At 41.8% G+C, this 17,384-nt stretch overlaps 1 protein-coding gene across 4 annotated transcripts in view; it reads left to right on the forward strand.

Annotated features, from left to right (window-relative positions):
• Positions 1 to 1,822: 1,822 nt before the first annotated feature.
• The window catches only part of MARF1 (meiosis regulator and mRNA stability factor 1), a 40,792-nt gene continuing 25,230 nt past the window's right edge, over positions 1,823 to 17,384 (forward strand). For 3 of the 4 annotated variants that reach the window (XM_082857701.1, XM_082857703.1, XM_082857704.1), the window contains exons 1-11: positions 1,823 to 1,922; positions 5,600 to 5,801; positions 7,934 to 8,617; positions 9,374 to 9,548; positions 10,625 to 10,851; positions 11,922 to 12,039; positions 12,598 to 12,770; positions 14,283 to 14,708; positions 14,879 to 15,036; positions 15,125 to 15,283; positions 16,823 to 17,015. In XM_082857701.1, coding sequence (XP_082713827.1) covers positions 5,658 to 5,801; positions 7,934 to 8,617; positions 9,374 to 9,548; positions 10,625 to 10,851; positions 11,922 to 12,039; positions 12,598 to 12,770; positions 14,283 to 14,708; positions 14,879 to 15,036; positions 15,125 to 15,283; positions 16,823 to 17,015 — 2,457 coding nt within the window. In that variant the 5' untranslated portion in view covers positions 1,823 to 1,922; positions 5,600 to 5,657. The remainder of the gene's footprint in view (positions 1,923 to 5,599; positions 5,802 to 7,933; positions 8,618 to 9,373; positions 9,549 to 10,624; positions 10,852 to 11,921; positions 12,040 to 12,597; positions 12,771 to 14,282; positions 14,709 to 14,878; positions 15,037 to 15,124; positions 15,284 to 16,822; positions 17,016 to 17,384) is intronic. The other variant, XM_082857702.1, reaches the window with a different exon arrangement.

Consider the following 17,384-nt stretch of genomic DNA (forward strand, 5'->3'; position numbering starts at 1 on the left):
TCATTAGCCTTCCATTTAGTATGATTGATAACATTTTTATTTACTGCATTTACTTATTGACACCAGGCACAGCTCTGGACTTGAAAGAATGCCAAGCAATGTCAAACAAAATGTGTCTGATCTTTATTTTATTTTATTTTATCTTTATTATAAAAGATATTATTATCTTTATTATAAAAAGCAATTTTAAAATCCACTATTATTTTGTTTCCTTTTTATATTTTTAGTTAGTACTGTCTGTGTTCAGAGATACTCAACTAGAATGAAAAGGAGAGAAAAAAATCTCTAAAGAGAAGCATATTTTTTGGTACTGTGAAAAAAACAAAACGCTAGAAACAGGGTTGTTTTTCATCTGTTCTAATTCCCACTTGGAGAATACTACCACACACAGACACAGTGAAGATTTACTCAGCAGTAATAAATACCTAAGCAGGCAGATGATGTGTGGACTTGTCATCTGCCTTCTGGAAATGGAATACAAGCACAAAGGGTTCTTCAGCTATGTGTTTGATCTTGCCCTCCACAATACCTGTCTACAAGGACGTCTACAGGGATGTATCAGCTTCCCCTGAAATCTCCCCCACTTAATGTGGATTGCCTAATGAAGTTGCCTCACAGTACAGACTTCAGGGGGAGAAAAGTTCTCTTTCGGCAATTTTTACTTGCTGATCCTTATGCAAAGTTAACCTGTTTCTTAGCAAACTTCAGAAATAATCTTTTACGTAGCATTCGGCTATTGCATCGTAAACTATGTCTAGATTTAAAATATATATGCTTTGTTTTTCTCCCAATTTGCAACAGGAAATAGTGAGCAGCTGGTAGTTTCAGAAATGTCCGTTGTGCCTACTTAAAAACAATTTTTCAAAAATTTCAAATATAAGTAAAGAATCTGAAGCAAAAAAACCCAAAACAAAAACCCAAAAAAACCAAAAAACCCCAAACATGGCAAATCTAGCCACCAAAAACACAAGCTGTTATTGGCTTCACATGGCTTTTGCAACTATAAAGTCTCCTTTTTGCTCACCTAAGTGGGCACTGGAAAAGTTGTATTCATTTGCAACGAGCTTTGGACCAGGACTTAAAAAAATCACGTTTTCTTACTTAAGTCACGAGGACCTCTTAATTGCTGGTGACAAAATCCAGCCTAGTCTTGGCACAGGCTTTCTTTTTGCCAGCTGGATCACAACTTCTCGAGGCGCCCTGCCGGCCCGAAGGACCTCGCGGGCAGCGCAGTTGGCAGTTATTTTTTTCTCCACTCGCCGCTAGGTTGCACTAGATAAAGGATGCTGTAGCAAATATGCGTCATTTAATTTAAAAAAAAAAAAAGTAGGGTCATCACGTGACAAGAGTAAGAGAAAAAAAGCCAAAACGATCAGGTTTTTCATCAAAATCCCTTTTAAGTCGCCTTCCCTCAAAAGCCCGAAAGAGCTGAACGGTGACAAATCCCGGTTGGCAGATTTTTTCCCCGGGTTCCACCTCACAAGCACCCTAAATCTCCGCTTTCAGGTTCCTTCCCACGCCACAACGATAAGCCAGCGGCAAGCCTTTCTTAAACTGGGGGTTTTCGCCAAAAAAGCCGGGGTCGGTGCCCGGGAAGGTCCCTATTTAGGGGTTTATCGGGAGGGGACTGAGCCTGACGAGGCTGCAGGGCCGCGAGGCCCCGCCCCCCCCGGGGTTCCCAGCACGCCCCGCGCGGGGAGGACGCGGCGGCGGGGGAGGGGCGGAGGAAGGGGCGGAGGCAGGGAGGAGAGAAGGGCGTCGGTTTTGCGACAGGGGCGGTGCGGTACGGAAGCGGAAGTGGAGGGTGCGCTTGGCGGCGGCGGCGGGAGCTGCGGAGTCGGGAATCAAAACAAAGGGCCTGGGGGGGGTGGGGGGAAGGCGGTGGGGCCGGAATGTGAGCGGAGGTGGAGCAGGCGGCTGAGGTGAGTTTGCTGGCAGCGCTGGGAAGTAGTCCCCGACGCGTCCAGTGCTCTGGGGCCACCAGGCTGGAGAGGGGGGAGAGCGTCCCCTCCTTTTGCCTGTTGCCGGCGGGGGCGGGGGAGGTTGGCTGGTATGAGGGGAAGGAATGGGACCCACCGGGCAAGCCCCCGCTACAGGTTCGAGTTGTCTCCCTTTCGGGTCAATTCACGACTGTCATTGCAGCGCCTCTGCTGCCCTTTGGGGGTGTTTGGCTCCTTGCCCACACTTGTCTCCTTTCTCCCTTTGGGGCCCTCCAGGTGTGGAGAGCAACCCTTCTTGTTGGAAGTTTAAGAGAGGAAGAGAACAGCTGGTGTTTTTGCAACCCTCCCGCCCCCCAGCGTTTTGCACCCTCCTCGGTCTATCAGCACTCCCTAGGGTGTAGCCTCTGGCTTGACTGAGCGTTGAGTTGTCTTAGGACTTGAACCACTCCCAATAATTGTACTGCGACACTGTGATACACCTTTTAGAGTTTCCCTGGCACCTTTCTGTTATTACCTAGAGCTTTCAAGTTACATCTTTTGCACTTTCTAACATCTCTGAGCATAAATATTCTGTTTTGCATACAGGGAAACTGAAACCTAAATGGGCTTCTGAGGCATTTATTGAACTTTGCATTCATTCAGCAGTTGTTGGTGGGTGCCAGACACTGTGCTAGGTGCAGGAGATACAATAATGAATAAGAAAACATGATCCATATGTACTACCGTGGAGTTTATATTTACGTGGGGGAGACAGATAATAAAAAAGCAAGCAACTAAGATAATTTTAGGAAGAAGAACTGTGAAAAACAACAGAAATACCCAGGAATGGGATGCGGTGATGTGGGGTGTTGAGGACTAGATTGGGTGTTGAGAGAAGGCCACTGCTAAATTTTCTACTTTGTCTCATTTAATACAAACAACAACCTATGAAGGTGCTACTATTATCATCAGGCCCACTTTACAGATGGGATCTGAGGTTCAGAGAGGTTGCGCGTTGTCCAAAGCTGCACAAATAGGAAGCGGCAGAATTGGGGATTGATAGGAGGACAGTCTGATGTCACAGTCTGGGCTCTCAACCACTATCTGAATTGCTCAAAGACTGAGAGATAATGGCGGAAGTGAGACTTCCACTCAAATCAAACAGAACTTGCTTTGACTACCTGAATTACATCATGTCATTCCCAGGAATATTTAGGAAAATTTCCGGGTGCAGGCCACTAACAAGCTAATACATTTATACTTTCTATTGCTCGTGTTGAGCGATACCAGAGGTACCTTGGTGTGATAGAAAGAGGTGGACAAGCCTGGTTCTTTTCCCTTTCTATTGTGTGATCTTGGGCAAGTTACATAATTTCATTTAACTTCTGTTTCTCCTCTGTAAAAATGTGGCTAATTTCTCCCTTGTCTTTCTCACAGATTTACTGTGGGAAAAAAGATGACATAAATGGATCGCAGTGGCTGGTTGTTTCCTTCATTGTATCCCTTGTGCCAAACACAGGCTTACTACATAGTAGATACTAAGTAAATATTTGCTGAATGAGGAAATAAGTAATGTTAAACAAAAAAGCTTGGTAAACTGTATTTTACTTGACACCTTAGCTCACTTTCAGGATTGGCCTTGAAGGGGCTTGAGAGAGCATGTTGAAGTTGTGTATGTCATGAACATCACAAATTCTTAGGCTCTAGAGAGAAAATAGGGTATATGAGGTCTGTATTTAATAGGAAGAACAAGTACCATAATTTACTATCATTGTGGCAGTTAACTCCATCTCTGTCTCCAGATTAGCTCCAGTTTTTGTAGGTAAATAGCTGCTTTATTCATTCCCTCATTCAACAAATATTTCCTTAGTATATACTATGTAGGAGCCCCGTGCTTGGCACAAGCCATACAGCGGTGAAGACAAACAGATGGTGGCATCTTTTATCTGATTTTTTTTCCCCATAGTAATGCTTTGAGGTGGGCAGGGGAGAAATTAGGCACACTTGACTGAGGGAGAAACTGAAACTTAATAAAGTTTTGTAGCTTCTACATAAGGGCCAAATAGTAAATATTTTTGGCTCTGTAGGTATATGATCTACAGTCTCTTGCAAATAATTAACTCTGCAGTTGTAGTGCAAACATAGCCATAGGACTTCAATAAGCTTGGCTGTGTCTCAAATACAACTAGTCGTAGACACCGAAATCTGAATTTCATGTAGCTTTGTCACAAAATATTGTTTTGATTTCTCCCAAGAATTAAAAAATGTGAAACACATTCTTAGTTCGCAGGCCATTTAAATACAAGCAGTGGGCCGGTTTTGGCTATAGTTTTAGGCAGTAGTTTGCCTACCCCTGCTTTTTGTGATTGGTTTTCCTATATTTTAGACATAGTGCTTATATAGTCATCTCTCCCCTCACTGGACTATGTAGATGTTAAAATCTCTTGAAAAGAGCATCTTATCAGGGAGATAGCTAAAAGAAATTCTTCTCTATATGCCCAGAAATTTCTGAAAGATAAATTAATAACCTTAAAATGGCCATCGTCGGTAAGAGTAGGAGGTGGTTGGGGCATGGTGGTGAGGGCTTGGAAATGAGACTTCCTTGTCCTTACCACTGGCAGGCCGCCTGTGTGCCCAATGGCTACTACTGATTGGATCTGCTTTTATCGTATCATTTAAGACTTGTAGAGTGTTGTTGCTCTGGAGTAGATAAGAGCACATCTGGGACTTGAGATTTCTCTGTTAGATTTTTGGTGGTATAGCAGATTCCACTTTCATAATAAGTAAACTAAGAGGTTGGTTCGACTTGTTTTGTAGCCGAATCAAATTCAAAGTCCACAGAGGTCACTTAATTTGGACCTTCAATACTCATATCAAAGACACAGTGGGATAGGTTGCTCTGAAATCAATTTCACGATCTTACATAATTGGGAGTGAGGACATGTGGTTGTTCTTTTACTCAAATTATATGCTGTCTTCTGTTAACTTTTTGAATCTCCCAAGTAGAGTGTTTAGTGAGGGATAGTCGAGAAGAATTAAGAAATATTATATAGAAAACATCTGCTGTGGGCTGGAGGAGCTTGGCTCCAGCCAAGTGAAGAGGAGAGGTTTCTCTCCCGGTTATGCAGGTGTCCAAGATGTGGCTACTTCTCTCAAGCATGGCTGAAAAGAAATAGGGCTCGTCCAGAGTTCATTTTTGTTTGAAGACCTATGAAACGTAAGGAATGGAAGATGATAGACTTTTTAAAACATCAGGTTGATGTAGTTAGGGTTCAAGCATAAATAGTCAACCAAGTTTACCAATTTTAGTAAGCTGTAATATGTTTTGATAGCGATTCTACTTGTGTTCCAAGATCTGACTTGTTGGGAGCCATTGCACCATAATTTTTTTTTCTTAACTTGGAAGACATTTACATTTATTTTTACTTTCCCACATCACTAATCCTGGATATGAGTGGCTAAATCTTGTATCTCCATCAGGAAAACATAGCACCACTGAGTGGCTGTTACATCCTATGGAAAACTCAGTCTTTGGTCACAGCATTAAGAGTTCCTGGATTTGGTCCCATCAGCCCTCTTTGCAATGACCTATACACCATAAATATAGTTGTAGTCTCAGATTTCAGTAATAAAATTTGTACTTATGCAAATAAATAATATTGAAATCTCATTCTTAACAGGGTGGAAGAATGAAAGAAAAGAAAGATGAAAGAATGTTGAACCACTTTGTATGGCTGTATGATGGAAGGAAACGGAACTGAGAACTCCTGCAGTAGAACACTTGGATGGCTTCAACAAGATAATGATGCTAAGCCATGGCTTTGGAAATTCTCTAATTGCTTTTCTCGTCCTGAGCAAACGTTGCCACTTAGTCCCCAAACGGTAACTGTGTGCAAGACTAAGGACATAGCAAATTCTTAATGCAAACAGATGAGAGATCCATTTGGTCTGGGGCAGTCTCTCTCCCTGGAGTCTGTGCTAAATTTTCTCTTGCATCCTGCTTATATTACTCCTTGTAGCACATTATTGTAATTCCTGACTCAATGAAGGCACAATTTTTTAACTCCTGTACTTACACATTAAGCAACAATAGATGCTTTAAATATTTGATGTTAAAATTTTGGAAAGATTTGTTTCTCATTAACGTCACAGATTCCAAAGACAAAATCCACATTGTAGAGTAAGACCGGAGGAAAGTACAAAATAGATATTGTTTTACGGTAGCCTTCTGAGTTTTGTGTCTTAAAATCAAGGAAAGATTGATAGGATTTGTTGATAGTCTTTTTCTGTTCAAGATTTCTCTTGAATATTTAAATATGTCTAGAACTTTTTCTTTTGTCTTTTCGTAGTGATTTTGACGTTTTCTGATTTTATTTCCTTCATCGTTATCACTTTTTTTTTTGCTATTGTACTTGGGATTTAAATGAGACTTCACTATGAATTTATATAAGGGTATTGATAATGACTTTTAAAAAAAATCTATTCCCTGTCTTCTCCAGTTTTTCATTATATAGTTACCTTTGTCGCATGGCATCAGTAATTGGAGTTATTTCAGAAGTATTTTACCTCAGGGACAGTTTGCACTGAGGGCTGGCAGCTCAAGCAGGGTCCTGGGGTGGCAGATCTAGCCCTAACAGAGTCACAGGACACGGAACTGCACTGTCACCTTTACAGATCCAGAATCTCGATTTTGTCAGTGGTACCCAGAATTGAGTACGTTCAGGAAGACCAACTCACAGTAACCCTGCCCATAAGAGCCAGATCTATATAAATCATAAGGCCAGTGAGTTAATTTCCAGCCTGAATTGTAATTACCAAGAGGGCAGAACACACTGCTTGTTGGCTGGTGAGACCATTGCTATTACCTCCCTTTTAGGAAAAGTAACTGAAAATCCAAATTTCTCCCGTATTATTATACCCTCCCATAGCAGAAGGAGTCCACCAGTCAGATGGACCTTTCTATGCTCTAAGGGATGAGCATGTCTCAAACACTATATCAGGGCATCCCCTTCATCTTAATAGCGCCTGCACTCAGCCAATAAATGTTGTTGATTTGTCGGATCCCCTTTCAGTGGCCAGGTAATCTGCTGAGTGCTTTATGTTTACTATTTCATTTTATCCTTCTAACAAATGTAGTAGGTACATTCTGTTGTTCCCAGTTGAAGGATGGTAAAATTGAAGCATAAAGAGGTTAGGTTAAGTCACTTACCCAAGGTCATAAAACTATTTAGTATCACATTCAAACCCAGGTCTCTGACACCAATGCAATGCTATAACCTTTATAAGCATACCAGCCTCATGTGTCTATGTTACAGGCATATGACAAACTATTTCTCTTTTATCTTTTCCCCAGATAGTTTTCTGATTACTCTTATTCTTTCCACTGGTTACAAAATAATTGTTGGCATTATGGCTTTAGGTCATGATACCCCAGGGTTTGCTAAATGTCATCAGCAACACGTTTAAGACCTATTCATGGATGGGCCACTTGGGCAGATGGCTGATCTCATCCATAGTGCTTGATACCTTCTCCCCTGGAGGACCTTACTAAAACCACGTAGCTCTGACTGCACAAACTATTAAGTATTTTCCTCAAGGCGCTTTGCTTGTAAGCCGTCTTTAGTGAATACTGTTACGACTTGTTTTTCATACCACCTATTTTGTCTTCAGAAGACACTGAGAGGCAAGGGGAAGTTATCAAAGGGAAGACACTGAGACATGGTTGGTTAATCAGGCTTGTTGAATGTGTAAACAGACCCCCTCCCCAAGTCTCTTAAAATTCAGGAAGGACACAGTTGTAATTTTAGTTGTCTGTTTCAATGTTCACCTCCTGCTGAAGAATGCTCCTGGTTTTAGCTGCCATTCCATTTTTGTGGTTGTGATTTTGTGTGGTTATGACGGAGTGATGTAGATAGGTTTGAACACTGTTTCCATTTTTTAATGCAATCAGATGTGAGTAACCCCAAGTCACTAGCCTCATAAAATTAATTTGTGTTCTGGTTTTCTTTTCTCAGAAAGATTACATGGAGAACAAGAAAGTTGCTGTGGAATTAAAGGATGTACCATCTCCCCTTCATGCTGGCTCTAAACTTTTTCCAGCAGTCCCACTTCCAGATATCCATTCTCTTCAGCAACCTAAAATACAGCTTTCAACTGTCCCCAAAGTAAGCTGCTGTGCCCATTGCCCTAATGACCCCTCCACTTCGCCAATGCGTTTTGGTGGTGGCGGTGGCGGAGGGACTGGTAGCTTGATTCCCCCAGGCGCACTGTTAGACTCACAAAGCACCAGGACAGTCACGTGTCAGGTGGGGTCAGGGTTTGCTTTCCAGTCTGCATCTTCACTCCAGAGTGCCTCAGCTAGGAACAGTTTGGCCAGCGTTGCAAGTGACTTTCCCAGCATGTGTCTAGAAAGTAATCTCTCTCCCTGCAAACACCTGCCCTGTTGTGGAAAGCTCCATTTCCAGTCATGTCATGGTAATGTGCACAAGCTGCATCAGTTTCCAGCTCTCCAGGGCTGCACCTCCTCCGCTGGCTATTTCCCCTGTTCTGATTTCACAAGTGGGGCTCCAGGGCACTTGGAAGAGCACATTTCACAGTCGGAGCTAACGCCTCACTTATGCACCAACTCTTTGCACCTAAATGTGGTACCTCCGGTTTGTTTAAAGGGCTCACTTTACTGCGAAGACTGCCTCAACAAGGTTTGTATCTTTTTATTTGTTATGTTGGGTGCAGCTAAGGTTTGAGGAATGACTTTTTAAAAATACTAATGGATATATCTTGAAAAATATCTTTCTTGTGAGTGGGGTCAAAGACTCTTTCGTGATGTGGCTTTCTCCCCATCAGCATAACTCCTTCTGGTCCTGAAAGAAAGCAAAGGGTAAAATGGGAGGGACCATTCAAAAAAGTACAGAGTAATTATTTAGTTTATGCTCTTAGAGTCTCCTGTAATAAATCTACTTCTTACATGTGAACCTAGCTTGGCAAAGCCTCGTGTTCTGTTCAGTCTTTAAAGGCTAAAGCACAATTTTGATTTCTTATAGCTAACACTCACTTGATACATGGACCCATTCTTGTAAAATTGCATGTTGTCCCTTTGTAATAATTTGGGGAACTTGAAACTTGGTCTCAGTCACACCCAGTGTTCAGGTAAAGACGTTACTTCCTTTTATGTAAAGTGTGTCTGAGGGTCTCCACCGTAGCAGACACATGGCCCAGAATGTAAAGGTCTGATCATGTGAATATCTTCCCTGATCATTTCAAGTCACTTTGGAAGTGAGTTTATGCATTGGTAGCTGATAGTTGTGGGAAAGGTGATTTGAAAATACGTTTTATCAGAGGTTAGCAGGTGGAAAGGAGAAACACTTAGAATGTATTTTCAGTTGTTATGTGTAACTCTAGGTTCTGAAATAATGTATCTGAAACCTCCTCCTCTTTTTAAAAAAATTTTAAAACAGCCGGCAAGAAATAGTATAATTGATGCTGCTAAAGTCTGGCCAAATATACCACCTCCAAATACTCAAACTGCACCTGTTACTATTCCTCTGTGTAATGGCTGTGGAACCAAAGGAACAGGGAAGGAGACCACGTTGTTATTGGCGACCAGTCTAGGCAAAGCTGCTTCGAAATTTGGTAAATGACAGTATGGTGTAAAATGTGCATATTAGTTTTCAATACCTGATACTAACACTGCATTTAATCACCTTTAAAAAGATTCCTTGTGGTTCTAAAGCTACTGTGTATGAGTCTCCATTTCCATCTCTTGGTAAAGATCTTTTTATCCTTATAGACCAATAGGTCAGTTGCCATTAATGTTGGGCTGATGCTATTTGAGACCAGAAGCTGTGTATAGAAAAATGAGGAGTATATTAGGAGAAATAAGTGCTGGAAGGGACTTGGTGTCAACTTAGGTTCATAATCACACTTGTTGGTTGTATGCTCCCTAGACGTACTTAGTATTTAGAAAGATTTAGCAATGGCTGATGAAAAACAGTATTTGAAAACCTAAGATCATTTCCCCAAAAAGTAATTGATATATTTTATCTTTAAAAAACATTTTTTAAAAACTTGAATCAGATATGAATGCAGTGTTAAAAATCATTTAAAATCAAGGACAAGGGAATTCCCTGGCGGTCCAGTGGTTAGGACTCCAGGCTTCTACTGCAGTGGGCACGGGTTGGATCCCTGGGTAGGGAACTAAGATCCAGCAAGCCCTGCGACGCAACCAGAAACAAACAAACAAACAAATGTGCTTTAAAAATAAAATAAAATCAAGGATGATAACAACTTCACGGTCCGTCTCCTCTTCATTGTTCTCCCACACTGAGTCGGTAGACAAGTGTGGGTGGAGCATGAAGGTCAGGTCTCAGAGCTGCTGCGTCCATTCACCTATGTGTTAGTGTTCAGAGGAGCATAACTGGTCAGTGTGAGAACGCCTCATGCTTTGTGATGGATTTATTGTGGGCTTAAAGTGACTTGATCTTTAGATTTGTTCTCTCCTGAAAAATGGGAATAATCACTTAGAGAAACTATGGCAACTTGGGGTTGTCTTATTAGACCAGCCATTGAGGTTGGTATCCTTAAATTTAACATCAGTCAATAATTTCATTTTCCTGCCCCTAAGAATGAGAGGTAGCTATCTGTTATTTTTATTTGAATGTCTTACCTCTTTTTTACCATTGTAATTGAATATGTTAACATTTCTTAAGGGTCACCAGAAGTTGCGCTAGCCGGACAGGTGCTAGAAAACTTACCCCCCATTGGAGTTTTTTGGGATATTGAAAATTGCTCAGTCCCCTCTGGCCGCTCAGCTACTGCAGTTGTACAAAGAATTCGTGAGAAGTTTTTTAAAGGCCACAGAGAAGCAGAATTCATTTGTGTGTGTGACATCAGTAAAGAAAACAAAGAAGTTATTCAAGAACTGAATAATTGCCAGGTAAAAAAAAAAAGAATTTTTATCTATTTTGGTAGAAGAATAAGCATGTGTGATTTTTTTTAAGAATTCTAATTGAAAATTTGTTTAATAATATGCATTTGTGCTAAGTTTGTAAATAAAGGAAAATAGCAAAAGATTATTTCTTAATTAGGTACTAGAAATCATTTAATCATGTCTGATCTTTCAACAAGGCTGCTTATATGTGACTAGTGCTTTCCTAGTATAGTGGTTACATATGTATCATTTCCTTTGATTTTCATAACTGCTTTGTGAACAAGGCTCATAGGATTTATTATTTGGAATTTACAAATGAAAGGGCCCAAGAGGTGAAGCAACTTTTTTAAGATCATATGGCCGTAAGTGGATGAGCTTAGATTTAAATCCAGATTGTCTGACCCCAAAGTCTGTTCTCTTCAGCTGGAACCAGAATCAAGTTCTTTTGACTTTCAGACAAGCAATTCCATTGATATGCCATATTCCTGCCTAAAATTATATAGTTCTGTTCCTTGTAAAAACTAATAAATCCTATTTTGTATTGTATGTAGTTGAGGCACCTCTCAAACCTTTCCTTCCTTTGGAGACTTTAATATGAGCCTGATAGTTTTAACAGGAGTAAACACATTTTAACTCCCTTAGGGGCAGATGCCTCTTTTCTTCCACCACCTGATGGTGGAAGCCATAGACGACGAATAGAAATGACATCAAATACAGCCCCAAATCGTACCTTAATTATATATCATACCTCTGCCACCCACAAAATTGTTGGCAAAAGATACTAGAGAGAGCTAGTTTACTTCACATTTCACTTTCTTTTCTTTATTTTCTGAAAGGGGGATGGATGAAGCAGAAAAGCAGAAGATTAGAGATGAAACTAGGGATAATGATCCAGTTAATTCGTCTGGAGAACTGAAGTTGAAATTATTGAGATTTGACTGTAATTTTTTTCCGTTCCTAAGTGGCAGTAATAATAAAAGTTTCCTCAAGAACTGTCTATTAAGAGGCGGGCAGAATGTGTAGTGATTTTCTAACCTCAGCTCTTTCTCATTTGTCCTTATTATAAATTAATGCAGGTAACCGTTGCCCACATCAATGCTACTGCAAAGAACGCTGCTGACGACAAGCTCCGCCAGAGCCTCCGAAGGTTTGCAAATACTCACACTGCTCCTGCCACTGTGGTTCTTGTGTCAAGTAAGTGTAGAAACATCTGCTAATTTCAGCTAAACTCACTGTGTGTGAATTATCATAGAAACCAAAATATGTTAAAGTAAAATGTGCCCCCAGAGACGCTGAAATACATAGGACATTTTATGTTTATCTTTGAAAACTGTTTAGAAAAAAAATGGGTCTATGTGGATTTCTGTATTTTTCTCCTTGGAACTTGATTAAGGATTCTTGCAGGGCCAAGTTTATTACAGAATATGTAATTTTTTTAATCCTGGGGGCCCCTTATTGCTAATTTTAAAAATCTAAGATGAAGTTGGGGCTCCTCAGAGTATTAACATTTGCTCCTTTTTACTACTGGAAGTAACGTGTCTTGGGGTTCAGTATAAGTATATGTAAAATTGTCTTACCATGTTAATCCTTCTGATATGAAATGCGTTCCTGTTCTAGAAAGGGGTGGGGGTGGCAACTTAGAATACAATCCTGCCATTCCTTCCTTCTCAGTAGATGTCATTAGAGTTACCTGTCTCTGTCAGGTGTTTCTAATGTTTGGGGATGGGGGTTGGGCTGTACCTTGTCTTTCAGCTGATGTCAATTTCGCATTGGAACTTAGTGACCTGAGACACAGGCATGGTTTCCACATAATTTTGGTCCATAAAAACCAGGCCTCAGAAGCACTGCTGCATCATGCTAATGAGCTGATCAGATTTGAAGAATTCATTTCCGACCTGCCCCCCAGGTTACCAGTAAAAATGCCAGTAAGTGGGTTTGTGTTCTTTCTGCCATATTCTAGTTGAGATTACAGAGGCTCAAGACAGCCCTTCATAAGGGTCTCCAAGCCCAGGTGAGGCTGTTCTTTGTAGTAGGCTGGCCAGATTTTGAAACAGGCCTAGAAACTTTCTTCTCTTACAGATATTCAGAGAATTGATATGTATGCATTTTGCTTTTATTATTTTCACAATGTCATAGGGAACTGACTTTCAGATTTACCTTACTGACAACCACTTGCCAGTGTCTACAAAGCTAGCAATGTTTTGTGCCAGGGGGATGGAAGTAATGGAATGAGAGTTATTACTCTTTTTGCTTCCAGGTTTTAAGGGTAAAGAATATGATGATGGTTTGCACATACTGGTGTGGTTGGAGTCAAATAAGCAGTGATAGTACAGTTGTGGCACTTAATCCTGAAGCTCCAGCAGGCCTCTGAGCCTGTTTTCTATGGTTGTGGTCCCTGGCATGCATGGGCACAATGAGGAGTACTGGTCGCTACACCTGTAGCCTTGTAAGCCACTTGACAGGAGAAAGTGCACATGTTTCCAGCAGGCTGAGCATTTCTCATAGTCTTGTTTAGGATAAGAATGTTTACTGCAACACTGAGCTTGTGTTTAAGCTGTCTGGAGACTATATGTGCAACTTTTAAACAGTAATAACAGAGAGGAGCTATAGTGTGGATGGTCCAGAAGGGTGGGCAATCCCATTCATGAAATGCAGTTTTAACGTATTTTAATAACTTTAGGATTACAGAAGCACTTTAGGAATGATCTCACCCAACCTCCTCATTTTAGAGAGGAGGAAGTCAGCACTTAGAAAAAGTAAGCAAGCCGCTGGAGGTCCCACAGCGTGATGGCAGCAGAACGGAGACTGCCCCCCGCCCTGCCCCCAGATTCAGGCATTTGCATTGCTGGCCCCACTGCATTGCCTGATACCCAACAAGATCAGAGCCTGGCCGGAGATTAAACACATGCTAAGGATAATCCGCAGTTGGGGATACCAGAGTCTGGCCCAAGAAGTAACATACACAGGCCCTACTTCAGGCTTTGGAGCTGCTCTGCTGATTCACTTTTGTTGTTCTTCATTATGTTTTTAGTCTTTTGGCTATAGCTACATTTCCTCTATTTCACTTGTGTTTGGCACTCACTTTTTTAATCCGGAAGGCCTGTAAGTCGATTGTAGTATTTTAGGTGAGAGATTGCCCACTGTAGAGATCCTTATTCCTTATGATTTACAAAAAAAAAAAAAAAGACCGATTATTCAGTACATTCAATCTTGCCACATATTTTTTTCTCATTCGCCAGAGTGATAATTTTAGATACATTTCTCTTTTTCCATGTTTTTCAGTCTAAGTAAGTTTACCCTCTCCCGTGGAAATCTCTGTTATCTCCCCTTCAAGGTCACTAGCTAAAGTTTGGAGATCACTCATTGTTCTTCTTGTTTGTAATTGAATGTGTGCCCTCGAGTCAACCCACTGTAACACTTTTCCTCTGTATCAACAGTGCCAGACTCTACTCTATGTTTATAACCTACCAGCAAATAAAGATGGCAAGAGCATCAGCAACAGGCTCAGACGCCTGTCCGATAATTGTGGCGGGAAAGTGCTAAATATCACAGGCTGCAGCGCAATCCTCCGCTTCATAAACCGAGATAGTGCAGAACGGGCTCTGAAGCGAATGGAAAATGAAGATGTCTTTGGTAATAGGATCATCGTGTCATTTACTCCAAAAAGTGGAGAACTCTGTGAAACAAAGAGTTCAAATGCAACTGCTGATAAAGCGAAGTCCCCCAAAAAACTTAAGAATCCAAAATTGTGCCTCATCAAAGATACAAGTGAACCATCTTCCAGTGCCAAAGCCGCACCTGGAAAAGGGTTGCAGGCAAATTCTGGATCTTCTACCAAAAATACCAATGTTAAAAGTTTACAGGTAATTGTGATACCTCTTGCTTTCTGAAGTTTATGGTAGGTTTGCTTTCTTGGTCTCTGTTTTATATGCTCACTTGCTTCGAGGATACTCAAAGTCAAGTGTTTTCTGTGCAAGGTCAGATACATCCTGGGGGCTTAACTGTTAAACTCTCTTGCTCTGTCTGTTTTAAGGAGCTATGCCGCATGGAGTCGAAGACTGGCACTCGAAGCAGTGAGCCCCAGCAAGGCCACCTGAGGCCGGTGGCACCGCCTCACAGAAATTCAAGTGCTGCAGCGCCCACACCTAAAACGTCGGGGGTGGCAGAATCTGTTTACAAAACCAATCCGAAGTAGGTTCCGTTATTCTCCCTTGTAGCTGCTTGTCATGATGTGAAGGAGAATAAGTGACCTCTTCCCTGCAATGTTTCCCTCCACTAGAAAAGAGAACCTCTGCACGCGCAGTGTTACCAGTTCTCCTGTAGATAAAAAAGATAAAGAGGAGACTCTGTTCCAAGTGAGTTACCCGTCTGCTTTTAGCAAGTTGATCGCATCCAGGCAAGTGGGTCCTCTGCTCACGCCTCAGTCTTGGTCTTCTCGGTGAGTGGTTCTTGATCCAAGGAGTGGTTGTGTGCAGTAGAAGGGGTTATGAAATAGTTTGTTTAACAGCATTCAAGCAATACACAAGTGCATATTTAAAAGAGAAATCTTCCACCCCTCCTCCACCAGTCCCCTTTTCCACTGGTAACGATAGCTAACATTTGGGGGCAGTGATTCTTGCTGTTTCTCCCTCCTCCACGTGGGAGTCTTGGTAAGCAGAGGTCAGAGAGAGAAACCTGTCCTGGAGTCCTTGGGCAATGATGGGAGGCACATTATGTTCTGACCATGTCCTCATGGCTTCATCATGGGCCTCATGCTGAGGAAGAGGCCCAAACGGACACACATTGGTTATTCTTATTTGTGGGGTAATTACAGGAAGCTGTTCGAGGAACGAGGGTCTCTGTAAACAACCTTAACACCCATGCATCCCATGAGCTCCTTCTAGCATTGTATTTGTTCTTCTGAGTTGGTGAAGACTCACTATAGAACATGACTTTGGACCTGTCAAATGATATGTACAAACTCACGTAAAAGATTTCCTTACGTGGAGAAGGGCCGCAATATATGAGCAAGAATATCTGGCTTGGGATTTCCCTGGTGGTCAGGTGGTTAAGATTTGTGCTTCCACTGCAGGGGCGTGGGTTCAGTCCCTGGTCAGGTAACTAAGATCCCACATGCTGTGTGGCACGGCCAAAAAATAAATCAAATAAAATGTCTTTATATTTTAAAAATATATTGGGAATTCCCTGGCAGTCCAGTGCTTGGGACTCCATGCTTTCATTGCCGAGGACCCGGGTTTGATCCCTGGTCGGGGAACTAACATCTCGTAAGCCACATGGCGCAGCCAAAAAAAAAATACACACACACACACACACACACACACACACACACACACACACACACACACACACACACACACACACACACACACACACACACAATATCTGGCTTTTTCAGAGCCAGGGGGAGATAAATGATTTACATGGATATCGCAAGCTAATTTCCTAAGAAGAAATGCTCAGTGTCCTAAGAATAAATGCACAAAGTGGAAAACTAATTCATTAGGCCTGCCTGTAATTTCTGCCGTTAGCTTTAAATAATCCAATAAAAGGATATTGAGTATTTTTTTTTTTGTGGTACGTGGGCCTCTCACTGTTGTGGCCTTTCCCATCGCGGAGCACAGGCTCTGGACGCGCAGGCTCAGCGGCCATGGCTCACGGGCCTAGCCGCTCCGTGGCATGTGGGATCTTCCCAGACCGGGGCATGAACCCGTGTCCCCTGCATCGGCAGGCGGACTCTCAACCACTGTGCCACCAGGGAAGCCCGATATTGAGTAATTTATTTGCTGTTAATAAGGTAGCCAACAGGTCGTATTTTTGACAATGAGTCTAAATCAGTGCATGTTTAAGATAAAAAAAAATTTGAAAACCAAATTGTATTGCGGGAAGCTGTTTTTATATAGCTTCAAACAAAATCTAAATGGCATAAGCTGAATAAATAGAATAACAGTTTTTAAAAATAACCTATGTATGTTTTAAGCAGGAGTATGTCTCCAAACCTCTTAAACAGAGCATCCCCGCTTGCTTTCAACGCTGCAAATTCGAGCGTTGGTGCCGACTGCCCAGACCCATTTGCAAATGGTGCTGATATCCAGATCAGCAACCTAGACTACAGATTGTCCCGGAAGGAGCTGCAGCAGCTCATGCAGGAAGCGTTTTCTAGACACGGCAAGGTAACCTTTTCACTCTTGTTCTTGCCTTTGTTTTACCCCTTGCTGGCATTCAAGTTGAGTGCACTTAACTCAACACATGTAACTACAGGCAGGGTGTAAGTGTCACTCAACGAGTTTGAACACCTTCCTTTTTCCTCTGGCCTGCTCATGGTGGTGCTGTGTATTCTGTTTTTAGGATACAGCCCAAGAGAGCAAGAAGCCTGGCATAGAAGCACTTGTGGTCATGGGCAGGGATTTCAGTGGCTCTTCGGGAAATAAAACACTGATGGGTTTTAGTTAGCTCTGGCTGCTAAAATATGGAAATAGGGTTCTAAAATGATATTGGCTGTTTTTGTTAATGTCTTACGGTATCTGATGCAGTTTTTAGGT

The sequence above is a fragment of the Leucopleurus acutus genome, assembly GCF_964270905.1.
Source record: "Leucopleurus acutus genome assembly, chromosome: 16".
Classification (NCBI taxonomy): domain Eukaryota; kingdom Metazoa; phylum Chordata; class Mammalia; order Artiodactyla; family Delphinidae; genus Leucopleurus; species Leucopleurus acutus.